General features: G+C 42.0%; 1 protein-coding gene and 1 long non-coding RNA gene across 2 annotated transcripts; one reads left to right on the forward strand and one right to left on the reverse strand.

Moving 5' to 3' along the window:
- The first annotated feature begins 2,414 nt into the window (after positions 1-2,414).
- Positions 2,415-5,412, forward strand: LOC143815588 (uncharacterized). Its single transcript, XM_077294940.1, has 3 exons — positions 2,415-3,250; positions 3,876-4,015; positions 4,634-5,412. Exons 1-3 carry the CDS (start codon positions 2,568-2,570, stop codon positions 5,083-5,085), a joined length of 1,275 nt encoding a protein of 424 aa, XP_077151055.1. The 5' UTR covers positions 2,415-2,567; the 3' UTR covers positions 5,086-5,412.
- Positions 5,413-9,557: 4,145 nt separating this feature from the next.
- LOC143818058 (uncharacterized) lies at positions 9,558-26,675 on the reverse strand. Its single transcript, XR_013224289.1, has 3 exons — positions 26,543-26,675; positions 17,241-17,576; positions 9,558-9,887 (listed from the first exon to the last, which is right to left on the reverse strand). It is a non-coding gene; the product is annotated as an uncharacterized LOC143818058 (long non-coding RNA).
- Positions 26,676-27,717: the final 1,042 nt, after the last annotated feature.

Here is a 27,717-nt window from a genome sequence, read left to right on the forward strand (position 1 = left end):
AGGTGTAATGGATGCGGACATGCCTGCTGTTTTATACCCATCTCAGAGAACGAGCACACCACAAGTTTTGCAATTCACCATAACAACTCCTGCTGCACCTCTCTCATGGTCCAGCAGTTTGTCCTGTTCACCATACTCTGCCCTCTCTCAGCACTGCAGCCAATCCACGGTACTGCAGTTTCGGTCATGTAAATGATTGTTTCCTCCCAGGAATTACAAAGCTAAGAGGTCCTACTCCACCATCTCCAATCTGTTGGCTACGGAAATGCTGCCTTTCTGCCTGGTAGATACAGACGGTTTCCGAAAGTTGATGGCCATCGCAGTCCCCCAGTACCAATTGCCCAGTCGCCATTACTTCTCTAAGAAAGCTGTGCACTACATCAGCATGTCGCAGACAACATCACCCATTCCTTGACTAAATATGTGTCTGCCAGGGTGCATTTCACCACAGACACTTGGACGAGTAAGCATGGCCAAGGGTGTTACATCTCGCTGACTAGGCACTGGATGACTCTGGTGGCTGTCGGGGCAGGCGCTGCTTCGCAAGTCCTGAAATCCCTAAGGCTTGCAGGACAAACTTCTACATTTAACACTTCCTCCACTGCTTCTGCTTCCTCCTTTATCTCCTCTAGGGCCTCCACCTGCACCCTCAACCTCTGCCTTAATGAGACACACATTCCAACAGTGAAGAGCGAATCCCCACCACCTCCGTACTGCGTAGGCAGGGCTCACCGCAATCAGGCAGTGTTAAAGTTGATATGCCTTGGGGATCACAGTCATACAGCTGAAGAGGTGTGGACAGCTCTCCAGGCTGAGTTTGATTAATGGCTGTCTTCACTGAACCTGCATCCAGGGAAGGCCGCATCCGATAATGATGCGAACCTGGTGGCCGCCTTTGGCGAGGCAAGCTCACAAACGTGCCTTGCATGGCTCATGTCCTCAACCTGGTGGTATAGCATTTTCTCTGCCACTATCCTGGCCTGGGTGAGCTACTCCAGAAAGCACGTAAGCTGTGTGCTCATTTCTGCCATTTGCACCCCTCAGGTCATTGACTTGCAAAGGTCTTTGTTCATGCCAGTTAACAGGTTGATATGCGATGTGCCAACACAGTGGAATTCCACTCTGCACAAGTTGCAGCGTCTGTGGCAGCAGCAATGAGCCCTGACGCAGTATGTCATGTCACATAGCCTGGACCAACGCAGTACGGACATGGCGCATATCACGTTTACAGAGTGGGCACAGAATAAGACCCTTCTACACAATTTTGAAATGGCTACTAATATGGCTAGCGCTGATGACAACATCATCAGCATCACTATTCCAGTCATCTATGTGCTGGAGCAGACTTTGAATAGCCTGCGGGAGGAGATGGTGATCCCAGAAGAAGAGGAGGCAGAGGAGGATGTGGAAGGGATAACATTGTCTCTAAGTTCCAGACTGTCGTCAACACAGGCGTGTGCTAAGTGAGAGTGGATTACTGCGATGGATTGGAGGCTGGTGATGACAGACAAACTGTTATCGAAGGGTACAAGCTCCGAGGAACAAATGGAGGAGGAAGAGGTGATGGGCGAGCAACTGTCAGATGAAGAGGATAATCCTCCCTTCTCTGTTGTTCGTGGTTGGTGGGAGGAGACGGAGGAAACAAGCATCATTGTTACCCAGACACCAACATAGCATGGGCTTGAACTTCAGGGTAAATCCCAACATATGAGTGCCTTCTTGCTGCACTATCTGCAACATGATCCCCATATAGTTATGATTAGGAATAATGATGACTACTGGGTTGCCACATTATTAGATCCACGATATAAAACAAAATTTTGCCAGATGCTTCCCACCCTGGAAAGGGACCCGCGAATGCTGGAGTATCGAACACGCTTTTAGACCATAAGAGAACTTTTCCCAAGACAGCAGTGAAGCACACAGTTCACATCGCAGCTCTAGACTTCCAACGTCTGGCCCATCAATTCGTTAATGCCTAAACATTAGCAGCAGCAGAAGCAGCAGTGGTGTAAGTGGAACAAATAATTTCTGTGAGTCCTTTGACACTTTTTTCAGACCAGCTCGTGTACCATTATAACAGAGTCCAAGGGCTCGATTCTATAAAGTTCGTTTCTTTTTTTTCCGCATGCGAGTTTCATCTCGCATGCGAGCTGTTCTCGCTTGCTCGCGTGATTCTTAGAAGCTTGCGAGTTTAATTCCCTTGTTCGAATGGTTGCGGAAGTCGTTGCGAGATTTTGAAACTCGCTTGCGGAAATCGGTGCTTTTCATGCGAGTTTGCGAGTTCCGATGCGGATTTACGTCACAAACTTGCGTATTTTTCTGTGCAGGAAGCTGCTGGAGTCTCGTGTGTGGACAGGAAGTGCGCCCCTGCGGGAACAGCTTTACACTTGTGCATGCGCATCACACATCTGGTTTGATAGGAGAGAGAGAGAGATAGGTAGGAGATAGAGATAGAGATAGGTAGGAGTGATAGGAGAGAGATAGGGGAGTGAGGTTAGGTTTATAGTGCTCCTGCCCGCAGCTGTTGCCTGTGTATTAGCTGCAGCAATCAGTCACCTTTTGGCATGTCTTCCCACAGACATAATACACACAGAGAGCGCTCACATGCTGCAGGGAGACAGACTCAGCATGGGCACGGCAGTTCACGCCGCCGTAGTATCTCCAGGCATATAAGACACAGTGGAAGTAGCAGGAGACAGGAGTCACATGTCAGTTTGCCTAGCAACTCAAGCTCACGGAGCCACAGTCCTAGGCCCTCCACAAGCAGGGCAAGCACCAGCAGGGTACAGCATTCCTCTAGTCAGGCCAGTGGTGAAGTGCAGGCTGCTGGAGATCAAACACTGCATACTGACAGACCTGTCATGAGGCCAGAATCCTGCGCTTCCACTCCTTTGAGCCACTCATCACCTGCAAGCCATCAGTCTGAGGAGCTAGGTTCCAATTCCCCAGAGGAAAGCATGGAGGTTCGTTCAGCTGAAGAGCGAAGTGGTTCTATTCAAAAATACACCCGTTTTTCTCAGATCGAGAATCTTGTTTTGGCACAAAAAATTACGGAGCATTTCGATAAATTAATGGGAAGGCTGTCAAACCGGACTGAAATGTCCGTGAAAGCAAACCTCTGGGGTGATGTTGTCGATGCCGTAAATTCCGTTGGGAGGCAAAGAAGGAGTGTTGCGAAATGTAAAAAGAGATACCAAGATCTAAAAACACAGGTCCGTAAAAAGGTCTCAGATCTACGGAAGTACAGGTGAGCAAAGTTCACTTCAGTTGCTTAATGCGGATGTTCCGGCCAACAAACCAAATACTCGGTTCCCCTCCCCCAGCTGCGGGGCATCCCCTTAAGGGGTCATTGTGCAGGAGTATATGGACGCAGAACGTCCATAGACTCCTGTGAGGTGACGTCACCAGGGGATGCTGCACTTGGAGCATAGGCCCCGGGGGCTTAGGGCCGTGGGGCATCCCAAAAGGGGATACCCTGCGGCAGGGGTGGGTTTTTTATTTTGGATTTTTGGGTGGATCTTCCGCTGCAATGATCATGGTTATTCCTTCCTGCTGTTTGGTTATTCATTTTTCTAAATTTTTACGCTACCACAGTTGTTGCACTAAAAATGCTGGCTGCAGGGGTGCACCGTGCCTTGCAGATGCCAGTGGCAAGGAAAAGGAAGGTGTCCAATTTTTTTTCCGGGGGGGGAAGCCCAGGCTTAGAGGCTGTCATGGGCCCCATAATTCCTAATGGCAGCCCTGCCTGCGACCATGGCACACACACACACGTGCAGATATATCTGTCACCAACTGTCATAACTGGTGCTGGCTGCTCCACGTTCTAAATGCGAGCGTACATGCTGTTCTATATTCTTACCTTTGCATTACAGCACCGGCACTGGTGGAGGTTGCCCTCGGCGGTTGCTTTTGACCGACGCAGAGAAGCTCATTGAGGGCCTAATAAATCCGGCGACCTTGATTGGTCTTCCGCACACCATAGACACCGATGGTCCTGATGTTGCAGTTGCAGGTATGCTGTGCCCCACTGATCATCCTTTTAATCAATTATGCCATTGCAGTTATCCATATGCAGGAACATGATACATTTCTGATGATGTAAGACAGGCTGCTACTCGGCCAGAGTATGGCTTTTTTACCATGGCGCTTGGCCACTTTAGCTCTCCTTTCACACAGTGGACTGTTCGTTCCACATGGGCGCAACCTTGACACCCATAACCTGCCCCTGCAGTAGAGGCACTTGCAAATATTCTCAAGTCCGCAGCAGATGCAAGCACAGCAGACAATGCACCACTTACCTGGTGAGCGAGTCTACGCCGCTTGGCAACATCACAAGTGTTTTCCCGTGGCGTACCATGCGCACGACAGACTAGAGGGAGGGCCTGGGTGGGGGAATACCTCCTAGGCTGTCCCTCTACTCAGATGTCATTGTATTACGTTAGAGGAACCCACTGGCAGAGGCGCCGCCCAGCGCATACTCTGGCGGCGGGAAAGTGGTCTCTGTGCTTGCAGCCATGGCGGCAGGGCGAGAAAGTTGGGGCACTGCCACAGACGCTGCCTCTACTGCCCTGTATGCTGCTGGTGCTGGATGACAGCATTCTTTTTAACCGTTGTCGTTTTTTTTGCATAGGTCCGGTGCAGGAACATGTACAGGACAGTAACACGCCTTCAGAGTTGGACATTCCACCAGAACTGTCGTCCCAGCAGGACGAACGGGAAATTATTCTGCCCGTGGAGTTCATAGATGGGGACCAATGTGAGGTGCAGCGTCTGAATGAAGAACCTATTGCTGCACCCACCACATCCACCCCTGTAAGTAACACACGTAGGGGTGCGGTTGGCAGAAACCGAGCTGACCGTAGTGCTGGCCCCCCACCTAGTTTGCAAATGCAGTCGAGCTGTCGTTTCTACAGGATGCAACAGCAGCACCGCAAAATGTTGCAGCGGCAGCTTAACGGTATCCGGCAACAACAGATCGCTACGAACCTGCAGCTAACCCAATTGAACGAGCATTTTGGAACCTTGAACAGTTTGATTGGCCTTTTTTTGGCCGATCAAGCAAGCCGTTCTGGCCAGCAGTAAGTGCAGCTTGGAACTGGTTACCCCTACTTTTTTCTAAAGATAATTATGTTAACTGCTGCTGCATACTGTGCTTTTGGTGTCTTGGACGTCTTGTTTAATTGTTTGTGTTATGATTCATGCATGTCTCTGTTTTGTGTTTAAAACATGCATTTTTTTCAAGTAATTGTTTGCGCACAAAATGCCATTTCACAATGTTGTGAACCTCAACTTGGGGTAGTTATGCCTTAAAACATTAAAGTATCTCTGTGAGGTCCATATTAAATCCTGTAATGGTCTGGTCTTTCTAATCCCCAACTCAGGCAGCAGCATGGCCCGGTGCACCCCTGGTCATACTTCAAATTACAAATGGTAACGTGCAAATAGTGTGGGCAGTAACTCTGTCCACACATCTGACATCCACATTGTTCCTAAATTGCTGACCAAGATTAAACACTAGGAAGTTGTTAAACAGACATTACACTTTTTTTTTTCAACTGCAGTTGCTTATTTTTGAAAAAACAAAAAAAAAAAACACTGCTGCAGCACATAAACGTTTGGAAGGTGGGCTGTAATTCTGATGTGCAGAGCATTAACACTGTTATTTATCTTTAACTGACACATGTACATGTTTAGAAGTGGATCACCATTGGCCAATGTGATCGGATACTTTGCTCAGGGATAAACAAGGCATAAGAATTAATTTTTGGGGCCGTTTTTATACAAAAAAAAGATACTTAATAAGCAAAGAACCGATTGATCAGTTGTGCTCTTACAGAATTTCCCTGGTCATTGGCTGGTCCATCATACTGCAAGGCATGGATGTTCTCCACCATGCCCTCTTCCTCAGCAATGTAGTCCTGAACCCTGTGCTTAATTGCCAGATTGTGCAGCACCACACAGGCTCCTACAATGTCAACTACCTTGGGAGGTCTGTATTGTAAATAGCCACCGGACTTATCAAGGCACCGGAACCGTATTTTTAGTAGTCCAAAAGCCCGTTCCACCACTGCTCTGGTCTTCTTGTGGGCCCTGTTATATGTGGTTTGCGCTGCCGTGTCCTCACGCAGCATTGGCGTCATCAGCCACGGTAAGCAGGGATAACCAGAATCACCTAGAAACATATCAGGTTGTTAGCAACATTGTTTAGCACAATCGGAGAACACCACATGAATAACTTACCAAGCAGCCATCCTTCAGGGAGATTGCCATCCTCAAACTTGGTATATAGGCCAGAGTTCCGCAGAATGTGGCTGTCGTGACAGGATCCTGGGAACCCTGCCACTAGGCTCATGATCTGCAGATCAGGCCCAGCGACCATTTGAATGTTCATCGAATGGCCCATCTTCCTGTTACGGTAGATGTGTTCCTCCTCCACTGGTGGAATAAAATTGACGTGCGTACAGTCTATTGCCCCGAGGACATTGGGCATTTGTGCGATTTTATACCACTTAGTTTTCATGTGGCTAACCTCTTGCTCAGATGTGGGGAAGTACACAACTGTGGGCAGAATGCGTCGCATCCCCTTCAGAAAGTCGTCCAATGCCCGACACATTGCCGGCTGTGACATGCCCATGCACAATGCTCCCAGCCGCTGGAACGACCCATTGGCCAAAAACTGAATGCTTGCCACCATCTTAAGCATCCCAGGTAAGGCATGATTACGAGCGGTGATTGGCTCCAGGTCCTGTTGGAGAAGGCCATATAGGTAGGTGAGGGCACTGCGGTTGAGTCGGGTCAGCTCATATATGCTCCTCTCCGATAAATTAGCGATGTCCAACCTATCCCGATATATTCTGGGTCGGGGTACCGGCCGTGTTCTGGCATTTTCAGCCAGAATGCGCTCAAAATCCACACAAACAGCTAGAAAAGGCTCCATGATGCTCCTGAGGTAACTAGTTCTCTCCACAAACAACCAACTGTAATTTTCTCCCACATAACTGTCGAGATTTGCTCGCCAGAGAGAGGGGAGTTTGGTTATAGGATCGCACTAGAATTTCTCGAATTCGCATAGCCATTGTGAGTTTTTCTCGCATGCGAGTTTTTTTGCGAGTTTGCACTCGCACTTGCGAGTTTTTTTCGCAAAAACTCGGCAAAATCGAGAATGACTGTATAGGATCGCACCTACATTGTTTTCAGAGCGAGAATTACATTTTAACGCTAAAAACAGGCGAGTTTCCCATTTTCGAACTTTATAGAATCGAGCTCTATAAGTGAAAATATGACTCAATGTGGTTTCCTATTTTGGTCACTATCGTTGCCTGGCTGCTATTTAGGTTCTTTTAGCTGTCAAAGTTATTGGAGAGTTAGTCTCACATACAATGTAAAGTCATTCAGCTAAGATTTCCTGTTGATTTCACAAGTAAAAGATTAACCCCTTCACACCACAGTTTTGACATTCCTGATAAAGCTTTATTTTTTCAAATCTGATATGACGATTTATGTGTTAAAGGGAACCTGTCAGCAGGATTGTGCACAGAAACCTACAGTGTCAGGTCGGTGCCAGTATACTGAATAAAATGATTCCTTGGTTGATGAAATCCATATATATAACGGCGCCGACCCGACTGTCTGTAGGTTACCGTGCCCAATCCTGCTGACAGGTTCCCTTTAAGAACTCTGAAAAACTTCTACCGATCTCAGTAATTCTACAAAAAATTGATTATGGTTAATTAAGTTTTACATTCTAGTGTAAATGACAATTTCTGGCAACTGTATTTTTAAATAACTTATTTTACAGGAAATGCATTTTTGCTGAATTTTAACAATATAACTGATTTCAAAACTAGTTTTACGATTGAGCTTCCTTTTAGGTCTTTTTCTTATTACAGATCTGTTGACAGTCATCTGGTCAACATTGAGATAAATTCTGATATAATCTTCATGGTAGAGAAGTTGTAGTAAACTTTTAAGCTATGCAATTTGATAAATTACGAGAGCAAATGGTATCACAAAAAGAACTCCCTGACGTACACGTACAAGCCTTTTAATAAAAAATAAAATAAAATAAAATAACTTGCTTGTAATCTTTAAGACATTCCCCTTCATAGGTACAAGGCTACTAAGCAGCTAAAACACTACTTCATATTTCCAGAGGAGACATGCTTGCCTTTGTGAGGCCATGCCTATGCCATATGGTGTCCATTTGAAACATGGCTAACAAAATGTACTGGGACACATCAGTGCTGCAGAAAGTTAAATTCTTCATTTTCAACCACACAGCAAACTTCTGTCTGCCAAAAATGTGATATGTCAACTTAGCAACTTTGCCTCTGGTCAGCTAACTCTAGATGTGTATGGCCAGTATAAAAAGTGGTTAGTTTCTGCGCTTGTTTTGTGCCTGTTGCTCCCTTGAGCATTTAGGGGTTTTTTTTTGTTCCTTTAGGGGTTTTTTTAAATCCACCATACAGTTTTAGAGATCTGGACCATTTTATTTAGTGCTAATTGTTATGATGTTTACCAAAGGGCCATTGCTAACAGTGTAGTAACACAGAGCAGCCTAAAGATACACCCCCTTGTAAGACCATAAAAATTAGCACTAAATAAACAGGCCATATCCTAAAAACTATATGGTAGATTAACAAAAAACAACAACCCAGAAATGATTAGTAAGTGGAGCAGCAAGAATAAAATAAGAGCAAAAATGGCCACTTTTCACCTGGGTATAGGTCCTCTTACAATTTAAAAGCATGCATGCAGTCTTTGTAGCTGTTTTTAAATGGCGTCTATCAGCATAAAATGAATTCAAAGCAAAAACAGACGCACGGTAGTCTCTTGATGTGGCCACATAGTTTAATGCATCTTCTCACCTACCTGCTTTCCATCTATCTCTGCCTTCTTGTAAAGCCAAAGCTGTCAAGAAAGAAGCGAGGCGTAGACAGATGCAAAACAAGTAGGTGCAAAAGTGCAGTGATCTGCTCAGCTATGTCAAGGGTGCACCAAGTGCCTTTGCTTGGTCTAAACGGTCATTTTGAATCATTTTTGAGCAGTTTTTGAGTCAAGTATAGTAGTGGTTTCAAAATTGGTTCATCTTCTGGCCTTTGTTTTATTTTTAAAAAGGCATTAAAATACTACATGCGTAATTCCAACTCAAGACTACATTCAGATGAACATGCTGATTAATGGGCTAGTCACGTCCACAAATTGTGGAAGTTACTGCCTCCACGTGCAGCTCGGTGTACTGTACATCATGAATGGACATACCGTACATGTTTTGTGCCATTCGCCACAATGGATAAGTCTTGCCTGCAATGTGCGTCAGACTAGTACTTGCTTCACTAGCATGTTCTCTTACATTCAGTTGAATTGACCCCTCTCACTTCTGGCATCCATGCTCTGTATAAAACAATATTAATGCTGCAGACCTTGGTGAGCATTTTATTAAAAATTGAGCCATGCTATAGGAGAGCATCAGAGAAATCTAAGAGGAAAATCATGTACACAACATAATAATTCTAAATCAGAAAACAATAGAAAAGAGGTTAACTCACCAAGCTCAACGATGATCTCAAAAGAAGCCAGTGAATGCAATTTATGTACCTCAATCCCACATGTATATTTTCCAGTATCTTCAAATAGAATGGTCTTTATTGTAAATGATACAGTCCCTGAATTGTCATCGACAGTCTGTATCCTTTCACTGTATTTATCCAATAGGAATCCTTTGGTGTCTGCCAACATATTACATTGGGTACTTGATACTTGTTGGCACAAGTACTTCTTGTAGGTCACCAGGTCTGTTTTGTCATATAAACATTTTATAGTTACATTTTCTCCTTCCTTCACAGTTTGTTTCGTGTCCTGCTGTATTCTATACACTCTTGGAACTGTAAAATATATGATATACATTTTTGTTTAAAACTATGTAATAAATATGTTAATTTGGGAAAAATAAAAATATTATAAAAATGATAGAAAAAAATTATTTCAGAAACATTGAAAAAATAATTTAAGATAGCGCGTAACCTGTCATCAAAGTTTTCATAGTCAAAGTCTGAGCTGGTATGGTTGTGACAGTGAGACATCTTCCTCATAAATTGCCTTGAGGGATGTTTTGACCTAACTAAGCAAAAGGAATAGAAGCATCAAGCCCCAACTAGAACGTATCTTCTTTATTATTCCATAAAGCATTTTTATAAGGTCAACAAATTAGAACAAGGAAGGCCACACTTCATCTGACCAGTGGATAATTGGAAACAGCCATTACTTGTTGTGTCTTGTTTTTTTTCTAACCTGCCTGTTTAATTACCTTTTAAGAATAATAATAATTTTTAAGCGGGGTGCACACAGACAGTAATTGGCAGCACTTTGGACACAGCACATGTCCACTGTGTCCAAATAGTTGCTGGCTTTTGAATGCAAGTGACTCCGCATGTGTTCATTGAACCATGCAGAATCATCATGTCCAATACATTGCATGGGTGAAATTTCTAAATTGACATGCTGCGGTCTGGAAAGACACGACGCATGTCCATCTCCCGCGGGTGAGCCGCAGGCGTCGGTGCATGCATAGTGGGCATGGGATTTCTTGAAATCCCATCAGCTATGCTGTAACATCTGGATGCTGTGGGTTGGACATTGAGGATATATGCATCGTCCAACTCGCAATGTTTACTGACCGTTGGAACGTACCCTTAAACACTTCATTTTCTTGTATGGACTTTCAGACTTGTTTAGTTTTACCAGCTGAGTGCTTATGTGTAACCCTACTCCAATACTCCACTTGATGTAAAAAACACAATGGAGCAACCATCTGCTCACCAAGCTGAGAGCTTATTAGAATAAGGGTGCGGTGCACAGAGACTTCGGGCTGACTTCCTGAGTAAATGAACCGTGAAAAAAATGGAAAAATCCAGCCACCGCAAAAGTCATAAAACATTACATTTATTAGTAGATTAAAAGATGAAAAGGAAAAATTTTAAAAACATGATAACGGTTGACATGTTTCAAGCTACACTAGCTCTTAATCATGATTAAGAGCTAGTGTAGATTGAAACGCGTCCAACGATATCATGTTTTTAAAATTTTTCCTTTTCATGTTTTAATCTACTAATAAATGTGATGTTTTATGACTTTTGCAGTCGCTGCATTTTCCCATTTTTTCACACTCCATTTGATGTGTTGTATAGGTCTCCTTAGCTGTGCCAGTTCTTGGTTTTTCTTTATTTAAAACCTCTATAAGCTGATTGTCATTGCAACATTATGACATTTCCTCTGTGGTCACTAACTACGGTAACCAATTGCAGAAAAAACAAACAGGGGCTTTTTGCCCATTCACATTTAATTTTAAGTTCCATGAGTTTATTTGGAGGTTAGAAAATCATGTTATAGCTGCTATACAAACTTAAACAGTGGCCAATTGTAACAAAAATTTCCCAGAAGTAAATGAAAAAGAACCTTTCAGCAGGTTTTTCCAATACAACCACAGTCAAGCCTCTACTCCCCCCTGCATATCCAAAAAATGACTTTTATAATTCCCCCCACCGTAAGTTAATTAGCATGATCTGGTCCGATAGATGTAACTGGTCTTTGCCCAATGCAATTGTGTCTTCCTTTCCTTGATTGATGTGGAGGTGCTTCAGCTACGCATATTTACTGTGCGTATGCGTCATCTACATCAATCAAAGCATGAGAATGTAACTGTGGGAATAGAGGAGGCACTGGACAAAGACCAACAACGCCTATCAGCAAACATCTTGGGAAAATAATAACAGGTATATTTTGGATATGCAGGGCTTGTTTGGGGCTGATCTACAGATTGCTGGACCTCGGTACAAGAGGAGATAAAAGGCGGTAGTTTTAAATTATATTGAGAGAACCTGCTGACAGGTTCCCTTTAACCTATAAAAAAATGAACATGACATTTTTAATTTTGGACCAAAACACTATGCAACTATGCTGTTTAGTTCTGTGATTTTCTTTCCTTTAGGTCGGCGTTAGAATAAACTAATGAAAAATTGGTCCGAGTCTCCCTGCCGAGAGTCGCACAAGTGTTCTCCGTATGGTCATCCGTGTGTAATGCATTTGCAATGCAATGATGTGATTTTCTCCCACACTTGTATCCATATGGCATCCGCATGACATGCGTACGGCTTTACATTTCTCACTGATTTTCCTCATTGAATTAAATTGCTCAATGGGCTGAAATTAGGAAAATGTGTGCATATCTATCACAAGCTGGTCGGATGGTCCGTTTGGCATCTAAATTTTTCTCGCACCCATAGGCTTGCATTGGACAATGCTGCGATTTTACACGCATGTCAAATACACCTGATAAAAAATAAAGTGTCTGCGTGAATCTGTGCCTGTGTGCGGGTGTGTGTGGGGCTGTGTGTGTGTGTGTCCGTGTGTAGGCAGGCATCGTTCGATGGGACTATTAGTCCCATCTATCTATGCCTGCTACAGTGACACCATTAGCCAATGATGGGAAAGCAGTCCCATCATCTGGCTAATGTGTTGAATGTTAAAAAAAAAAAACACATACAGTACACATATAGTACATACTTACCATATACACCTAATCCCTGAAGCCATCGATTATCTGCAAATAAAATAAAAATAATAAACAGTATACTCCCTGTGTCCGACGTAATCCAATTAATAACGATTGTCCCACAACGATCTCCCATGAAGAGCTGTCACATCAGCAGATGCGACCGCTCTCTAGGGGCTCCGGTGATACAATGACGGAGACAATCCTCTGCAGTGTATCACTCCGCCGCCGACAGGTCACCTGAGTTCATCTGTCACTTGCGGAACTACAGCGTGAGAATTTTCTCATGGCTGTAGTGCCATAAAGTGAACTCCGATGATACACTGCGGGAGGGTTATCTCCGGTCAGTGTGTCATCGGAGGCCTTATAGAGTGGTGACATCTGCTGATGTGACCACTCTATAGGGGAGATCATCGTGAGACATTCATTATTAAATGGACTGCGGCGGAACAGGGAGTATTTGTGTTTGTTTTTTTTGTTTTTTTTTGCAGGTGATTGATGGCTTCGATTGGATTAGGAATGGAATAAAAATTATGAAAATATGTGTAGTGTTTTATTTCATTAAAATACTTTTTTTTCTGGCTGTGTCTTTTATTTTTAACCCATTAATATCTTCAGGATTAATAATGTATAGGTATTTTATCGATGCCTCTCCATTACTGAGCTGGCTTGATGTCACCTTACAATAAAAAAGTGACATTAACCCATTTTTACTCCATAAATCACCGCTACACGGCAGTGGAAAGGGAGAGGCTAAGTGCCAGAATTGGCGCATCGCACAGATGCATCAATTCTGGGGCGACTGGGGGCTGGTATTTTTAGCCAGGGGGGCCAATAACCATGGCCCCTTTCTAGGCTATGAATCTCAGCCCACAGTTGTCTACATAGCCTTTCTGGTTACAAATTATAGTGGGACCCCATGTCATTTTTTGGGGGGTCCCCCTATTTTAATAGCCAGTAAATGCTAAATATACAGCTACGGGCTGATATTCATAGCCAGGGAAGCTCCATGTGTATTAACCCCTTCCCAGGCTAGAAATATTGGCCCCCGGCCGTCGGCTTTCCCTCTCTGGTGCAGAAAATTGCACGGGAGCCCACAACATTTTTTTTTTAATTAAAGATATTGCGTGCAGATTTTGTGTGTGTCTTTAACTATTTATGTACCATTTTTTCTATCTACCTGTCTGCCTGTCTGTCTCCCTGTCTGTCTGTGAGTGTATAAACACTATTCTTCCATGAATTATATAAAATAAGAGGTTGGACAAAGAAATTACATCACAATTCTTTTTTTTTTTTTTAAATAATAGATCTTTATTTAGGTTACAAAAACGCATACAAATCCACATGAAAAAAACCGCATCAAAAATGCATCAACAACACGCAGATTTTTACCTGCATTTTCTGCCAAGAGGTGCAGATTCTGTACAGAAAATTCTGCAGGCAAATCTGCAACGTGTGCACATAGGAAAAAAGGAGAAGATCCAGCTCAACGATATAGTGAAAAGTCCATAGTTTTATTTCACCTCGAAAATAGCATGGTGTAAGGACAAAACATCAGCATACAAAAGGGTTAAAAACCAAGATCGACGCGTTTCCGGTGACTAAGCACCCTTAATCATGATAAAACTATGGACTTTTCACTATATCGTTGAGCTGGATCTTCTCCTTTTTTCCTGTTTGTTCACGCCCTGACACAGCGGTTCCGTGCTCCGAGACCTGGGGAATGTCGGTATGGTGAGCTGGACTTTGTTCCTTTAACGTGTGCACATACCCTAAGACTGTGTTCAGATGAATGATGAAAAAGTTGAGTTCCTTAGTGACAAGCTAGTTGTATATCTCAGTAAAATAAATTACCGTATATACTCAAGTAGAAGCTGAGATTTTCAGCCCACTTTTTTAGGCTGAAAATAACCCTCTCGTCTTATACTCGAGTCATACACAGGGGTCGGCAGGGGAGGGGGAGCGGCAGCTGTGTAATAATACTCACCTGCTCCTGGCGCGGTCCCTGCACGTCTTTTCCTCGACACTGGCAGCTTCTTCCCGTAGTGAGCAGTCACATGGTACCGCTCATTACAGTAATGAATATGAACCCCACTCCACTCCCATAGGGGTGGAACCGCATATTCATTACTGTAATGAGCGGTACCATGTGACCGCTCACTACAGGAAGAAGCTGCCGGTGGCAGGGAACAGACGTGCTAGGACCATGCCAGGAGCAGATGAATATAATGCAGTGTGCGATATTCACCTGCTCTCTGTTCCACCGTCGGCGCCTCTACGTCTTCCGTGTCCTCTGCAGTGACGCTCAGGTCAGAGGGCGCGATGACGCAATTAGTGCGGGCTGCCCTCTGCCTGAACATCAGTGCAAAGGATGGGAAGACACAGCGGCGGTCAGCGGTGGAACGAGGAGCAGGTGAATATAGCAAGTGCCGGGGCCTGAGAGGTGAGTATGTGATTTTTTATTTTTTTAATCGCAGCAACAGCATATGGGGCAAATATCTGTATGGACAGGGCCGGCCTGAACGTATAGGCGAACTAGGCAGCCGCCTAGGGTGCCGACCCTAAGGGGGCACCAGAGAAAAAATTATAAAAAATCTTTTCAAAAGACAAAAGGTGTATGGAGCGGAGCTGAATGTGTATGAGGTGTAAGGAGCGGAGCCGTGTGTGTATGAGGTGTACGGAGCAGAGTCGTGTGTGTATGAGGTGTATAGAGCGGAGCTAAACGTGTACGAAGTGTACGGAGCGGAGCTGCGTGTGTACGAGGTGTATGGAGCGGAGCTCGTGTGTACGGAGCGCAGCCGCGTGTGTAGGAGTAGCTATGTGTGGCCATTATACGGTATGAAGTATCATGTGCGGCCAATATACAGTATGGAGCATCATGTGTGATTATTATACAGTATGGAGCATCATGTGTGGCCATTATACAGTATGGAGCATCATGTGTGGCCATTATACAGTATGGAGAATCATGTGTGGCCATTATACAGTATGGAGCATCATGTGTGGCCATTATACAGTATGGAGCATCATGTGTGGCCATTATACAGTATGGAGCATCATGTGTGGTCATTATACAGTATGGAGCATCATGTGTGGCCATTATAGAGTATGGAGCATCATGTGTGGCCATTATACAGTATGGAGCATCATGTGTGGCCATTATACAGTATGGGGCACTGTGTGGCCATTATACAGTATGGAGCATCATGTGTGGCCATTATACAGTATGGAGCATCATGTGTGGCCATTATACAGTATGGAGCACTGTGTGGCCATATTTTTTTGTTTATAATTATTCTTTATGAAACAGTGTGATCAGCAGTGCTAAATGGGTGTGGTTGAGACGTGGATATGGGTGTGGCTAGTTATTAATGGGTGTGGTCAGAGGCGCGGCCTAAAATTTGTCCCTCTTTCCCATCTTCAAAAGTTGGGAGGTATGTTAAAAGTAGTTGGGGCACAACAAAATAGTTTCGCCTAGGGCGCCGTATTCTCTCGGGCCAGCCCTGTGTATGGAGCATCTTATGGGGCCATGTGCAGCGTTATATGGGGCAATTATCTGTATGGAGCATCTTATGGGGCTATGTGCAGCATTATATGGGGCGAATATCTGTATGGGGCCATGTGCAGCATTATATGGGGCAAATATCTCTGGAGCATCTTATGGGGCCATAATCCACATTTCTGGAGCATTATACGGGGCAAATGTGTCTATAGAGCATCTTATGGGGCCATAATCAGCATTTGTGCAGCATTATATGGGGCATATTTTAATATGGAGCATCTTATGGGGCCATCATGAACTGTATGGAGCATTATATGGAGCTCCTGATTCAATATGGATATTCAAAAACACTTAAACTACTGATGTCCCAATTAATTTTACATTTATTGGTATCTATTTTTATTTTTGAAATTTACCAGTAGCTGCTGCATTTTTCACCCTAGGCTTATACTCGAGTCATTAAGTTTTCCCATTTTTTTGTGGCAAAATTAGGTGGATGGCTTATACTCGGATTGACTTATACTCAAGTATATAAGGTATATTCATGTTCTATCTGTAAGAATAGACCCTATAGGAGACTCATCTGATAATCAGACCAAAGTTGTGCATGTTGCAATGTTCTTAGCACCATTTGGATAATTGCAGAAATTAATTGGCCCATTTTCTGACCTACTATGGACAGTAGCCGCATGTGAAAATAGGTCATGTGAATAAGCCCTTAGGTAAACACAAATATCATTGAAATGCTTTAAAATGGACAAAATGGTGAAGAGTGTATATCTATGTGCTATGGATGCCTAGCCTGACACTTGAATGATTTAGCCATAACATAGGCATTGTGAAGGTAAATCTAAAAGTAAAACGGCTTATCACATAAGCTAAGTGTAGGCTTAAAAACTTGCTATGAAATTTACATAGATTAAATAAGAGATCAAAAACAATAAGATGTAGATTTCTAAAGAGCCACAATAAAATAAAGCTTCCAGGATAAAAATAATTATTCTATGAACATCAATTAGCTGTGTCTGGTATAGAAACTCAGCGCTAGTCACTTCGATGAACATAAGCTCTAAACCCAGACACCATTCAAGGACAAGAGAGGACAATCCCTTTAAATAACTTATCTACAGTGTAATTATTTTATATCATATGACACATTGTAGACAAACTCTCAGAAGAACTTACCATCAATGATGCGGAGATTTACCAGTATCATAGGATTTCCATATTGTTTTTTAATTCCACACCAATACGTTCCACCATCTTCTAAGACAATATTTCTCATAGTTATGACAAGTTTTCCATATCTGTTATCGCTAATGCTCATTCGGTGGTCATGACAGTTTTGTACAGACCATTTGCTTTCACATAGAATTACACAGTTATTCCTCCACTCACCACGGCACCAAAATTTATCATACAGTGCAAATCGGGTCTTGTCATAGTTACATATAATAGTAATGTCTTCTCCAGCTTTTCCAGTTCTTGTACTCTCTGTGCTGAGGTCCTTTGCCATCCGGCCTAAGTAGGATTATAATACTGTGTATCACTCACAGGTTTGTATGTTATACAGTAAATACATTGGAAGATCACACCAATTCTGCCTGGTACTACTTAGAGGGGTTGTCATAGGATAGGTGATAACTTGTTGATTGCTGGGGATTCAACTCCTTGGATCTGCATCGGTCAGGATAACGGGGAAATTGTATTCCTGTTAGAATGGAGCAGCAATGTACATGCTCGCCAGCTGATCCATTAATTCCCTATGGGGCTGCCGAACGCTGCTCTCTACTTGTTCCAGCAGAACCATAAGGAATAAATGGAGTGGTGTTCACTATTTTGTAATGGGGGTAAAGTTCTTTGTTGGAGGCAAAATTTCCCCGTCCTGCCGAACATTGTTGGTCCTAGCAGTTGGACATCCACAGATCAACAAGTTTCATCTCTCCTGGAGATAGGTTATAAATTGTATTCACTGGACAATCAATTTGGAGAGTTCTTATTACAAGAGGATCATCAATCAAATTGATAAATATGTCCCACAGAAATGAATTCTCTAACTGTAACTACGGTAACAAAAACATTTTAAAAAATGTTGTAAAGTTTCAGATGAGCTTCTGTCTAAGCTGTTCCTGTCCTGCCATTATTTAGAGAAATAATTTTATTGTGTAGGCTATTTTTCATTAAAAAAAACTAATGATCTCATGGTTATAGGTCGTCTTTACAGTGATATTCTCATTCTTATATTGTGGCCATTTATTACAATTGCTAATGTTACAGTGGGTACGGAAAGTATTCAGACCCTTTAAATTTTTCACTATTTCATTGCAGCCATTTGGTAAATTAAAAAAAGTTGTTTTTTTTCTCATTAATGTACACACTGCACCCCACCTTGATTGAAAAAAAAAACAGAAATGTAGACATTTTTGCAAATGTAATAAAAAAGAAAAACTGAAATATCACATGGTCATAAGTATTCAGACCCTTTGCTCAGACATTCATATTTAAGTCATATGCTGTTCATTTCATTGTGATCCTCCTTGAGATGGTTCTACTTCTTCATTGGAGTCCAGCTGTGTTTAATTAAACTGATAGGACTTGATTTGGAAAGGCACACACCTGTCTATATAAGACCTCACAGCTCACAGTGCATGTCAGACCAAATGAGAATCATGAGGTCAAAGGAACTGGCCAGGGAGCTCAGAGACAGAATTGTGGCAAGGCACAGATCTGGCCAAGGTTACAACAGAATTTCTGCAGTACTGCCTTGGCACCAATCTGTCTCTGAGCTCCTTGGTCAGTTCCTTTGATCTCATGATTCTCATTTGGTCTGACATGCACTGTGAGCTGTGAGGTATTATATAGACAGGTATGTGCCTTCCCAAGTCAAGGCCTATCAGTTTAATTAAACACAGCTGGTCCCCAATGAAGGAGTAGAACCATCTCAAGGAGGATCACAAGGAAATGGACAGCATGTGACTTAAATATGAATGCCTGAGCAAAGAGTCTGAATAACAATGACCATGTGATATTTCAGTTGTTCTTTTTCAGTAAATTTGCAAAAATTTCAACATTTCTGGGGGTTTTTCAGTCATGATGGGGTGCAGAGTGTACATTAATGTGAAAAAAAGAACTTTTTTGAATTTACCAAATGGCTGCAATGAAACAAAGAGTGAAAAATTGAAAGGGGTCTGAAAACTTTCCTTACCCACTGTATGTACTTTGGGAGGTCCCTTTAACTTTGTTCCTGAAAATCGCTGGTTCTGGTCTTCTGCTAAAAGAACTAAAAGTTTGATTTAAATGGAGTGTCAATATACAGGAGAAATATGTAACCCTGCAGCAGCATCACTGCCACTCCTAGATTTTGAGGAATAGTGGCATTCCGAGCAGTTGCAAACGCACCATCCAGTAAAGAATGAAAAACAGTCCAACTATAGTTGGGTGTAGTTGTTGCAGTCACATTCAAGCCAAAAGCTCCTATTGACTCATATGAGGTGATAAGTTTGCCTGAAATGTGGGAGAACTGGAAGCAGTAGCAAGAATTATGACGTGAGACACGGTTCACACTCGCTCACTAACCGATGCGATTTAGTGCTATTTAATGTTGAGAAAGAGTCTATTCCATCTTCCTTCCCTTGATAAAGCAGTATGTGAAACATGCGTCGTTGTTGCATGGGGAACCAATAAATCCCTATCATGGGTAAGCATTCCACCTTATGCTGATTTTTGCATTTTATTGGTGGTACTGGATGGTAACTGATATGTATGGTCATTACCTACTCTATTTGATTATAACTGTCCTGAGCCTATTTAGAAATATTATGACCTATTTAGGATTGGTATGTTATGTACACTTACATTGTATGATATTAACCCCTTTACTCCCAAGCCTGTTTTCACCTTCATGACAAGGCCAAATTTGATAATACTGACCAGTGTCACTTTATGGGCTTGTTTCCACTTGCGAGAAACACGTCCGTGTCTCGCATGTGAAAACCAAGTTCTGGCGCCGGCACTCCAGAGCGGAGCGTGCGGCTGCATAGCAACACATGGAGCCGCACGCTCCGCTCCAAAGTGCAGGCGCCAGAACTTGGTTTTCACATGCGAGACACGGACGTGTTTCTCGCAAGTGGAAACAAGCCCTTAGTGTTAATATCTCTGGAATGCTTCAAGAGGTCCCACTAATTCTGAGAATGTTTTTTTTGGGACATATTGTACTTTATGATAGTGGTAAAATTTATTCAATATGACTTGTGTTTATTCGCAAAAAAAATGAAAATTAGGTGAAAATGTTGCAATTTTTAAACTTTTAATTCTTATACCCTTAAATTGGAGAGTTATGTCATGCAAAATAGTTAATAAATAATTTCCCACATGTCTACTTTACATCAGCACCATTTTTGAAACATTTTTTGTTAGGAAGTTAGAAGGGTTAAAAGTTGACTAACAAGTTCTCATTTTTGTAACAAAATTTACAAAACCATTATTTTTAGTGACCACATCACATTTGAAGTGACATGGAGCGGTCTATATGAAAGAAAACACCCAAAAGTGACACCATTCTAAAAACTGCACCCCTCAAGGTGTTCAAAACCACATTCAACAAGTTAATTAACCCTTCAGGTGCTTTACAGGAATTAATAAAATGTTGATGAAAAAATCAACATTTAACTTTTTTTCACAAAAAATTTAATTGGACCCAATTTTTTTTATTTTTGCAAACGTACCAGGAAACAATAGACCCAAAAATTTGTGCAATTTCTCCTTAGCATGCCGATTACCCATGTGTGGGGTAAAACCACTGTTTGGGCACACAGCAGAGCTCGGAAGGGAAGGAGCACCAATTGACTTTTTGAATGTAAAATTTGCTGGAATAATAAGCAGATGCCATGTCACGTTTGGCGAGCTCCCGATGTGCCTAAACAGTGGAAACTGTTCACAAGCGACACCATTTTGGAAACTAGACCCCTCAGGGAACTTATCTAGATGCAGGGAACTCATCTAGATATTTGGTGAGTACCTGCAACCCCCAGGTGCATCACAGAAGCTTATACAGTTGAGCCGTGAAAATAAAAAAAAATCACATTTTTCCCTCAAAAATGTTTTTTAGCCCCAAATTTTGTATTTTCACAAGGGTAACAGGAAAAACTGCAACAATTTGTTTTTCAATTTTTTCTGAGTTTGCCGATACCTCACTTGTGGAAGGAAACTACTGTTTGGACGCATGATAGGGCTCAGAAGGGAAGGAACACCACTTGACTTTTTGAATGTAAAATTTGTTGGACTAATTACCGGACGGCATGTCACATGTGGAGAGCCTCTGATGTGCCTAAACAATGGAAACCACCCACAAATGACACCATTTTTGTAAACTAGACTCCTCAGGGACCTTGAACCCCTGTGCCCGGGCTCATAGTAGATGATCATTTTAGCTACATGTAGCAGGGCTGAAGCTGAAGCCCTGCTATGTGTAGCACAAGCAATAGGATGACTGCAGCTTCTAGTCTCACATGGAGCAAGTGAAAAGTGAAAAAAAAATGTTTTTAAAAATATTTTAAAAAATTTAAAAATATATAAAATATTAAATCACTCCCCATTCAAAATAAAACAATTAAAAAATATGCATAATTGATATCCCCACATTCCTAAACACCTGGTCTATCAAAATATAAAAATAATTATTCTGATTGGTAAACGGTGCAATGAGAAAAAAAAACGCCATAATTTCATTTTTTGGTCGCTGCAAAATGCAATAAAATGCAATAACAGGCGTTTAAGACATCAAGTGTATACCAAAATCATATCACTAAAAACATCAACTCGGCACGCAAAAAATAAGCCCTTACTTAGCCCCACATCCTGAAAAATGAAGATGCTACGTGTCTCAGAAAATGGCACTTTTTTTTGCAAACTTTGGATTTTTTCATCACTCAAATAAAACAGAACCTATAAATGTTTGGTATTTGTGAAGTTATAATTACCCGGAGAATCATAATGACAGGCTAATTTTAGCATTTAGAAAAACAAGGTAAAAAAAAAAAACTCCAAAAAACATTTGTGAAATTGCACTTTCTTTGCAATTTCACCGCACTTTAAATTTTTATCCCGTTTTCCAGTTCATGATATGGTAAAACCAATGGTGTAGTTCAACATTACAACTTGTCCCATGTGCCCTCACATGACCATGTTGAGCGAAAAATGAAAAAAGCTATGGCTCTGGGAAAACAGGGAGCAAAAAACTGAAACACAAATGAAAAATCCCATGGTCGTTAAGGGGTTAAATAATTTGTTTATGTTCCTAACCTGTAAATTTTCAATGTGCTGTATGAATATTGTGGTAGTTAAAGAGTAAGACCCCTGATACTTCGGGGCCCTATTGTAGGTTTTGCATTGAGGCCCATGAGCTTCAAATGATGCTACTAGTGCTGAAATATCCAACAATATGTTATCCCTGGTGGGGAAAAACTCTCTAAGGGCTCTTTCACACGTCCTGATATTTCCGGTACCGGAAAAAAACGGTACCGGAGATATCCGTGTCCGTATGTCCGTGTGCTCAAGTGGCACATACGTGCGGCATCCGTGTGCCGCCCGTGTGCCGCCTGAGGACCACACGGACCGTGCAGGAGAGACAGCGCTACGCTAAGCGCTGTCCCGCCCGCATGTGGTGCTGAAGGCAGAATTCATCTCTTCTCCCCCAGCGTTCGTTGGAGAGAAGAGATGAAAGATTTTTTTTTTTTTTTTGGGGGGGGGGAAATAAAGTTTGCATGTGCGTCCGCGTCCCCCCCCCCTCAGTGCGCCACCTGGCCCCTTGCCGCGGAAATACTCACCCGGCCAGCTCCTGCGATGTCTCCTCTGTCCTCTCAGCGCCGGCAGCTTCTCCTGTGTGAGCGGTCACGTGGGAGCGCTCATTACAGTCAGTGAATATTCCCTGACTGTAATGAGCGGTCCCACGTGACCGCTCACACAGTAGAGGCTGCCAGCGCTGAGAGGACAGAGGAGACATCGCAGGAGCTAGGTGAGTATTTCTGCGGCAAGGGACCAGGCGGCGCACTGAGGGGGGAGGCGGGGGGCACATGAAAACTTTATTTTTCACACAAAAAAAAAAACTTGATCTTTCATCTCTTCTCTCCGGCGGGGGAGAAGAGATGAATTCCGCCTTCAGTACCACACGCGGGGGGGACAGCGCTTAGTGTAGTGCTGTCTCTCCTGCGGGCGGTACATGCACACGGAGGAGAGTGCACACTGTTCTCCGTGTGCACGTGTGCTGTCCGTATTGTGGTCCTTGCTGCCGGTAGAAAACGGACATGTCGACGTGTTTTCAGCACGGACATACGGTCCGTGTGAAAACACGCACATGTGCATAGACCCATTCATTTAAATGGGTCTACGTGTGTCAGTGTCTCCGGTACATGAGAAAACTGTCACTACACGTACCGGAGACACTGACGTGTGAAAGAGGCCTAAAGGATAGCTGTTGTACATTTATCAACCACCATAATTTCTGGAGTCCGACAGGGGGGTTCATCATCAATAACTGCAGTTTTCTCACTGTGATGTTAAATACATAACTCCAATAAAGAGAGCAGCATAATGTAGTTGTGGGTGCAAACCAGTGGTAGCGTGGGTGCAAACCACAAAAACTCCGATCCTCAGTGTCTTTAGTAGACAGGGCAGCTTAAGCGGAACTTAGAGCACTCAGATAAGTTAAAGCAAACAGTATTGTTTGTTCACACTTTTTATACTTTATCATTTATTTTCAGACTTATTTGCTCTTTAAAACATACATTCTATTTTCCGATAACTAGAATCATACATTAAACTTTGTACTAGGAAAATATTTCATATTAGCAAAAAACATGAATTTTAGGTTTTTCAACCAGATAAAAAGACCGCTTGACTTCCCAATCACCATATTAACACAACACAACTTCTCCGAATTTGCTATCTTTTTTATTAATATATTAATATGCAAACTAGACCGTCAGTGAGACACTTTGTTTCACTTCCCTAGCAGGTTGCACTTTGCACATATGCAAATTTTAATGGCAATTTTTTATGCTTGTAGTCTCGCGAATATTAGTAATTTTTTGATTTCTAATTGGAGATTCTTTGTTGTTGCATAATGTTGAATGTTTAAACATTATTGATAATTAGACTGTTAGTCTGAATTCACATCTGTATTTTAGATTCTGTTTCTTTGTTCTATCATATGAGTAGAATTCAAGCTGTGACAGATCGGTCATATTATGGACATCAATTGCACCCAACAAACCATTGTCTTTTTTTTGGAACTTGTAAAGGACTTGTGCAGAACTTCTCAATATAACTGACTAAGTCCTAGGCTGGGAGTAATTTTAAATACTTCTCTTCTTACACCACACTTAAAGGGGTATTCTCAAGTTGTCTCTTGAGCAGCTCAAAGCTCTGTAGTCTCCTTGAAGTCTACTTACTTCCTTGTTTCTAGCAGAGTGGGCATTGTTGCTTGAGTGACAGTTCTGTTGAGTAGTAGAGCTGTAGTATTAGGGCTCAAACTTGGATGAGTGTCACACGTCAATACCCAGCACTGCACCCGGCACTCAGGAGTGGAGCGTGCAGCTGCATGTATTCCTATGTGGCCGCACGCTCCCATCTGAGTGCCGGCAGCAGCGCCGGGTATTTCATCCGAGTTTCTCACGAGTATGAGCCCTTTGTAGAACTATAAAGGTCAGCACAAGTTCTGCTGTAATACATTCAGCTATCAGTGGCTTGTTCTGGAGTCTGCACTGCTATCACTGTATTTTCACATAGAGTTAACAGGACATTTGATCAAGCTCATGATGGCTAGAGCTGTCATTGCGAGACCTGATCTGGGAGAAGCTAGGGGCTGATGATTTTGCAATTTTAATAGCAGAATGTCAGGAACTTTGAGGGCTCATTTACAAGCACGTATTTTTGGACCGAGTGCTGTCCATGAAAAAATTGGATGGCACTCGGACCAACGTTATTCAATGGGTCAGTTAAGGTATTTTCACTGAACAAATCTGCGTGTTTGAATTTAGGTAAATCAGATGGGACTCGCCTATTCAAATCTATGGGTGATTAAAAAGAAATAGCGATAGAGTATAACATCTGATTTTTACCTATGTAATGTAACTCTGTAACTTAGGAAACTGTAAATGGTCTTGTAAATGATTAATAGCATCTGTAAAAAACAGATTGTACATGGATGACAAGTGATAAAAAAAATGGTCACACTTTTCTGGATGAAACTCACTGATTTTTTTTTAAACGCCTTTGTGAACCTACCTTACTTAACCCATGATATCTCGGGTGGCTACTGACACAATTCAGTATCATCTTAAAGCTACGGTCACACGATCAGTATTTGTTCAGTATTGGAAGCCAAAACCAGGAGAGGGTGAAAAATACAGAAGTGATGACGTGTCTCTATTATACTTTTCCTCTGATTGTTCCTCACCTGGTTTTGGCTTCCAAATACTGATGTAAAATACTGACCAAATACTGAACGTGTGACTGTAGCCTAAACCTGAAAAGTTTCAGCTTTAAAATGAGCCTTTGGATCAATGCTATAGCTGCGATCCTGGATGAGATATGGTTATTAGTACCTAAGACGTGTCTCATACATTCTTGGCTACTGAGTTGTCACTGTGCAACGACGTGATATACAGCTCTGGCAAAAATTAAGAGACCACCGTAAAATGTTCAGTTTGTCTGATTTTTCTCTTTATAGGTATATTTTTGAGTAAAATGTAAATTGTTCATTTAGTCTATAAACTTCTGACAACATGTCTCCGAATTTCCAGGCAATACATTTTGTATTTTTTTTCTGACAAAGAAAAATGGTCAAAATTTTAAAAAAAAAGTGCTTTCAGACCTCAAATAATGCGAAGAAAACAAGTTCATAATAATTTAGAAACAACAATACTAATGTTTTAACTCAGGAAGAGTTCAGAAATCAATATTTTGTGGAATAACCATTATTTTTAATCACAGCTTTCATGCATCTTGGCATGCTTTCCACCAGTCTTTCACACTGCTTCTGGCACAAAAATGTAAGCAGTTCTTCTTTGATGGCTTGTGACTATCCATCATCCTCTTGATTACATTCCAGAGGTTTTCAATGGGGTTCAGGTCTGGAGATTGGGCAGCCCATGACAGGGCTTTGATGTGGTGGTCTCTTAATTTTTGCCAGAGTTGTATGTCCTTGGCAGGGAAATATCTATAGAGGAGCATGCAGGAACTAAATACATGTAAGTGAATATATTTCTTTAAACTGAATTTGAGATTTCAGCTATAAAAATATTGATTTTTCTCTATTTTTTTTTACTAGGTGCCATCATCTTGTGTGCTTCTTCTTGTGTGATTTTTCCTAACTTTTTTCCAATTTTTCCTCATTGTTTAATACACAAATAAGGCATATAACCGTAGAATAATAGGCATAGTTTTAACTGTAAAAATTAAGAAAGGTTACCATATGTCCATATCCTTACCTGTCTGAACAAAGAGCATTAAAAGTAACCACCAGAAATTCATGCTTCCGTCTTCTTCAGGTGATTCACGGTAACAATATCAGCGCTTACTACATTAAACAGAGAATAAAAATTAAGAAACCGACAATAGCCATACACACGTGGTGAAACCACTTTTCCTGTTACACACACAACCATTAATGGTTTATACTGCCCTAGTTACTGAGTTTGTGCACGCCCCCGTTTAGTCAATGAGGTTCTTGTATCAACATAATTAGACAAGTTTTACATTGTACTTCAAAAGAAAGAAAAGGTGTTTTTCACAATTGGCAATTCTGTTAAAATCTTTAGCCTTCGTGTTACAATATTTTTATATAATTCTCCTCACTTTTTCATCCTAGAAGGGTAGATGTAAATAGCACCAGTTTAAACCCAGCTTTCTTCTTAGGGGTAAACATTATCAGAAATTTTTTATTACAAATTATATTTAGATAGCTGGCACAGATTAATAATTGTTTTGAATACTATGAAATAAGAATATTACAACATTTTGAAAGGTTTATGGTTGATTGAATGTTCACACCATATTTGTTCTCTATGGTAAATATTTACCCTTTTCTTTTTTTTCTCTTTAGTAACTAGAAGTTTTTTTGCTCTTGAAAATAAAACCACCAAGTTATCTTCCTACTGAAGTCAAACAATAGTCCTGCCATAACAGTGCAAGTAAGACAACCAACCTCAATGGGAACCTTCTGCCCACATGCTGTAAATATAATTTCCTTGGCCCTGGGCAGTTTCTCGGGGTCTGCAGTGCTTAAAATGGTGGCTCTGTTTTTGCCAGCCACAAGCCATTTAGTTTCTTCTTATACTTTGAGTACGCAGTGTTCACTACTGAATATGAATAATGCTGCGCAAGTAATGAAGAATTAGATCCTGATGCGGTAAAACACCAGCATCAGGATGTTCTTTGCGTGGAGAGTTAGCACTCTTTGCATTCTCAACCCATTCCAGGCAGTAATTGTTAGGTCTCCTATGTGTGATGAAGCTGCTCCCTTCTATGTGTCTCCTATGTGATGTAAATATGTACCAGATCGCGGGTACCTGCCTTCCAGGTCATGAACTGAAAAGGCTGCATCCACCTGTTCCCTGGGGAAAGCTTGAGCAAGGCAGACCTTCCTCCTGTCCAAGGGGGCAGG

Source organism: Ranitomeya variabilis, chromosome 3 (genome assembly GCF_051348905.1).
Source record: "Ranitomeya variabilis isolate aRanVar5 chromosome 3, aRanVar5.hap1, whole genome shotgun sequence".
Lineage (NCBI taxonomy): Eukaryota > Metazoa > Chordata > Amphibia > Anura > Dendrobatidae > Ranitomeya > Ranitomeya variabilis.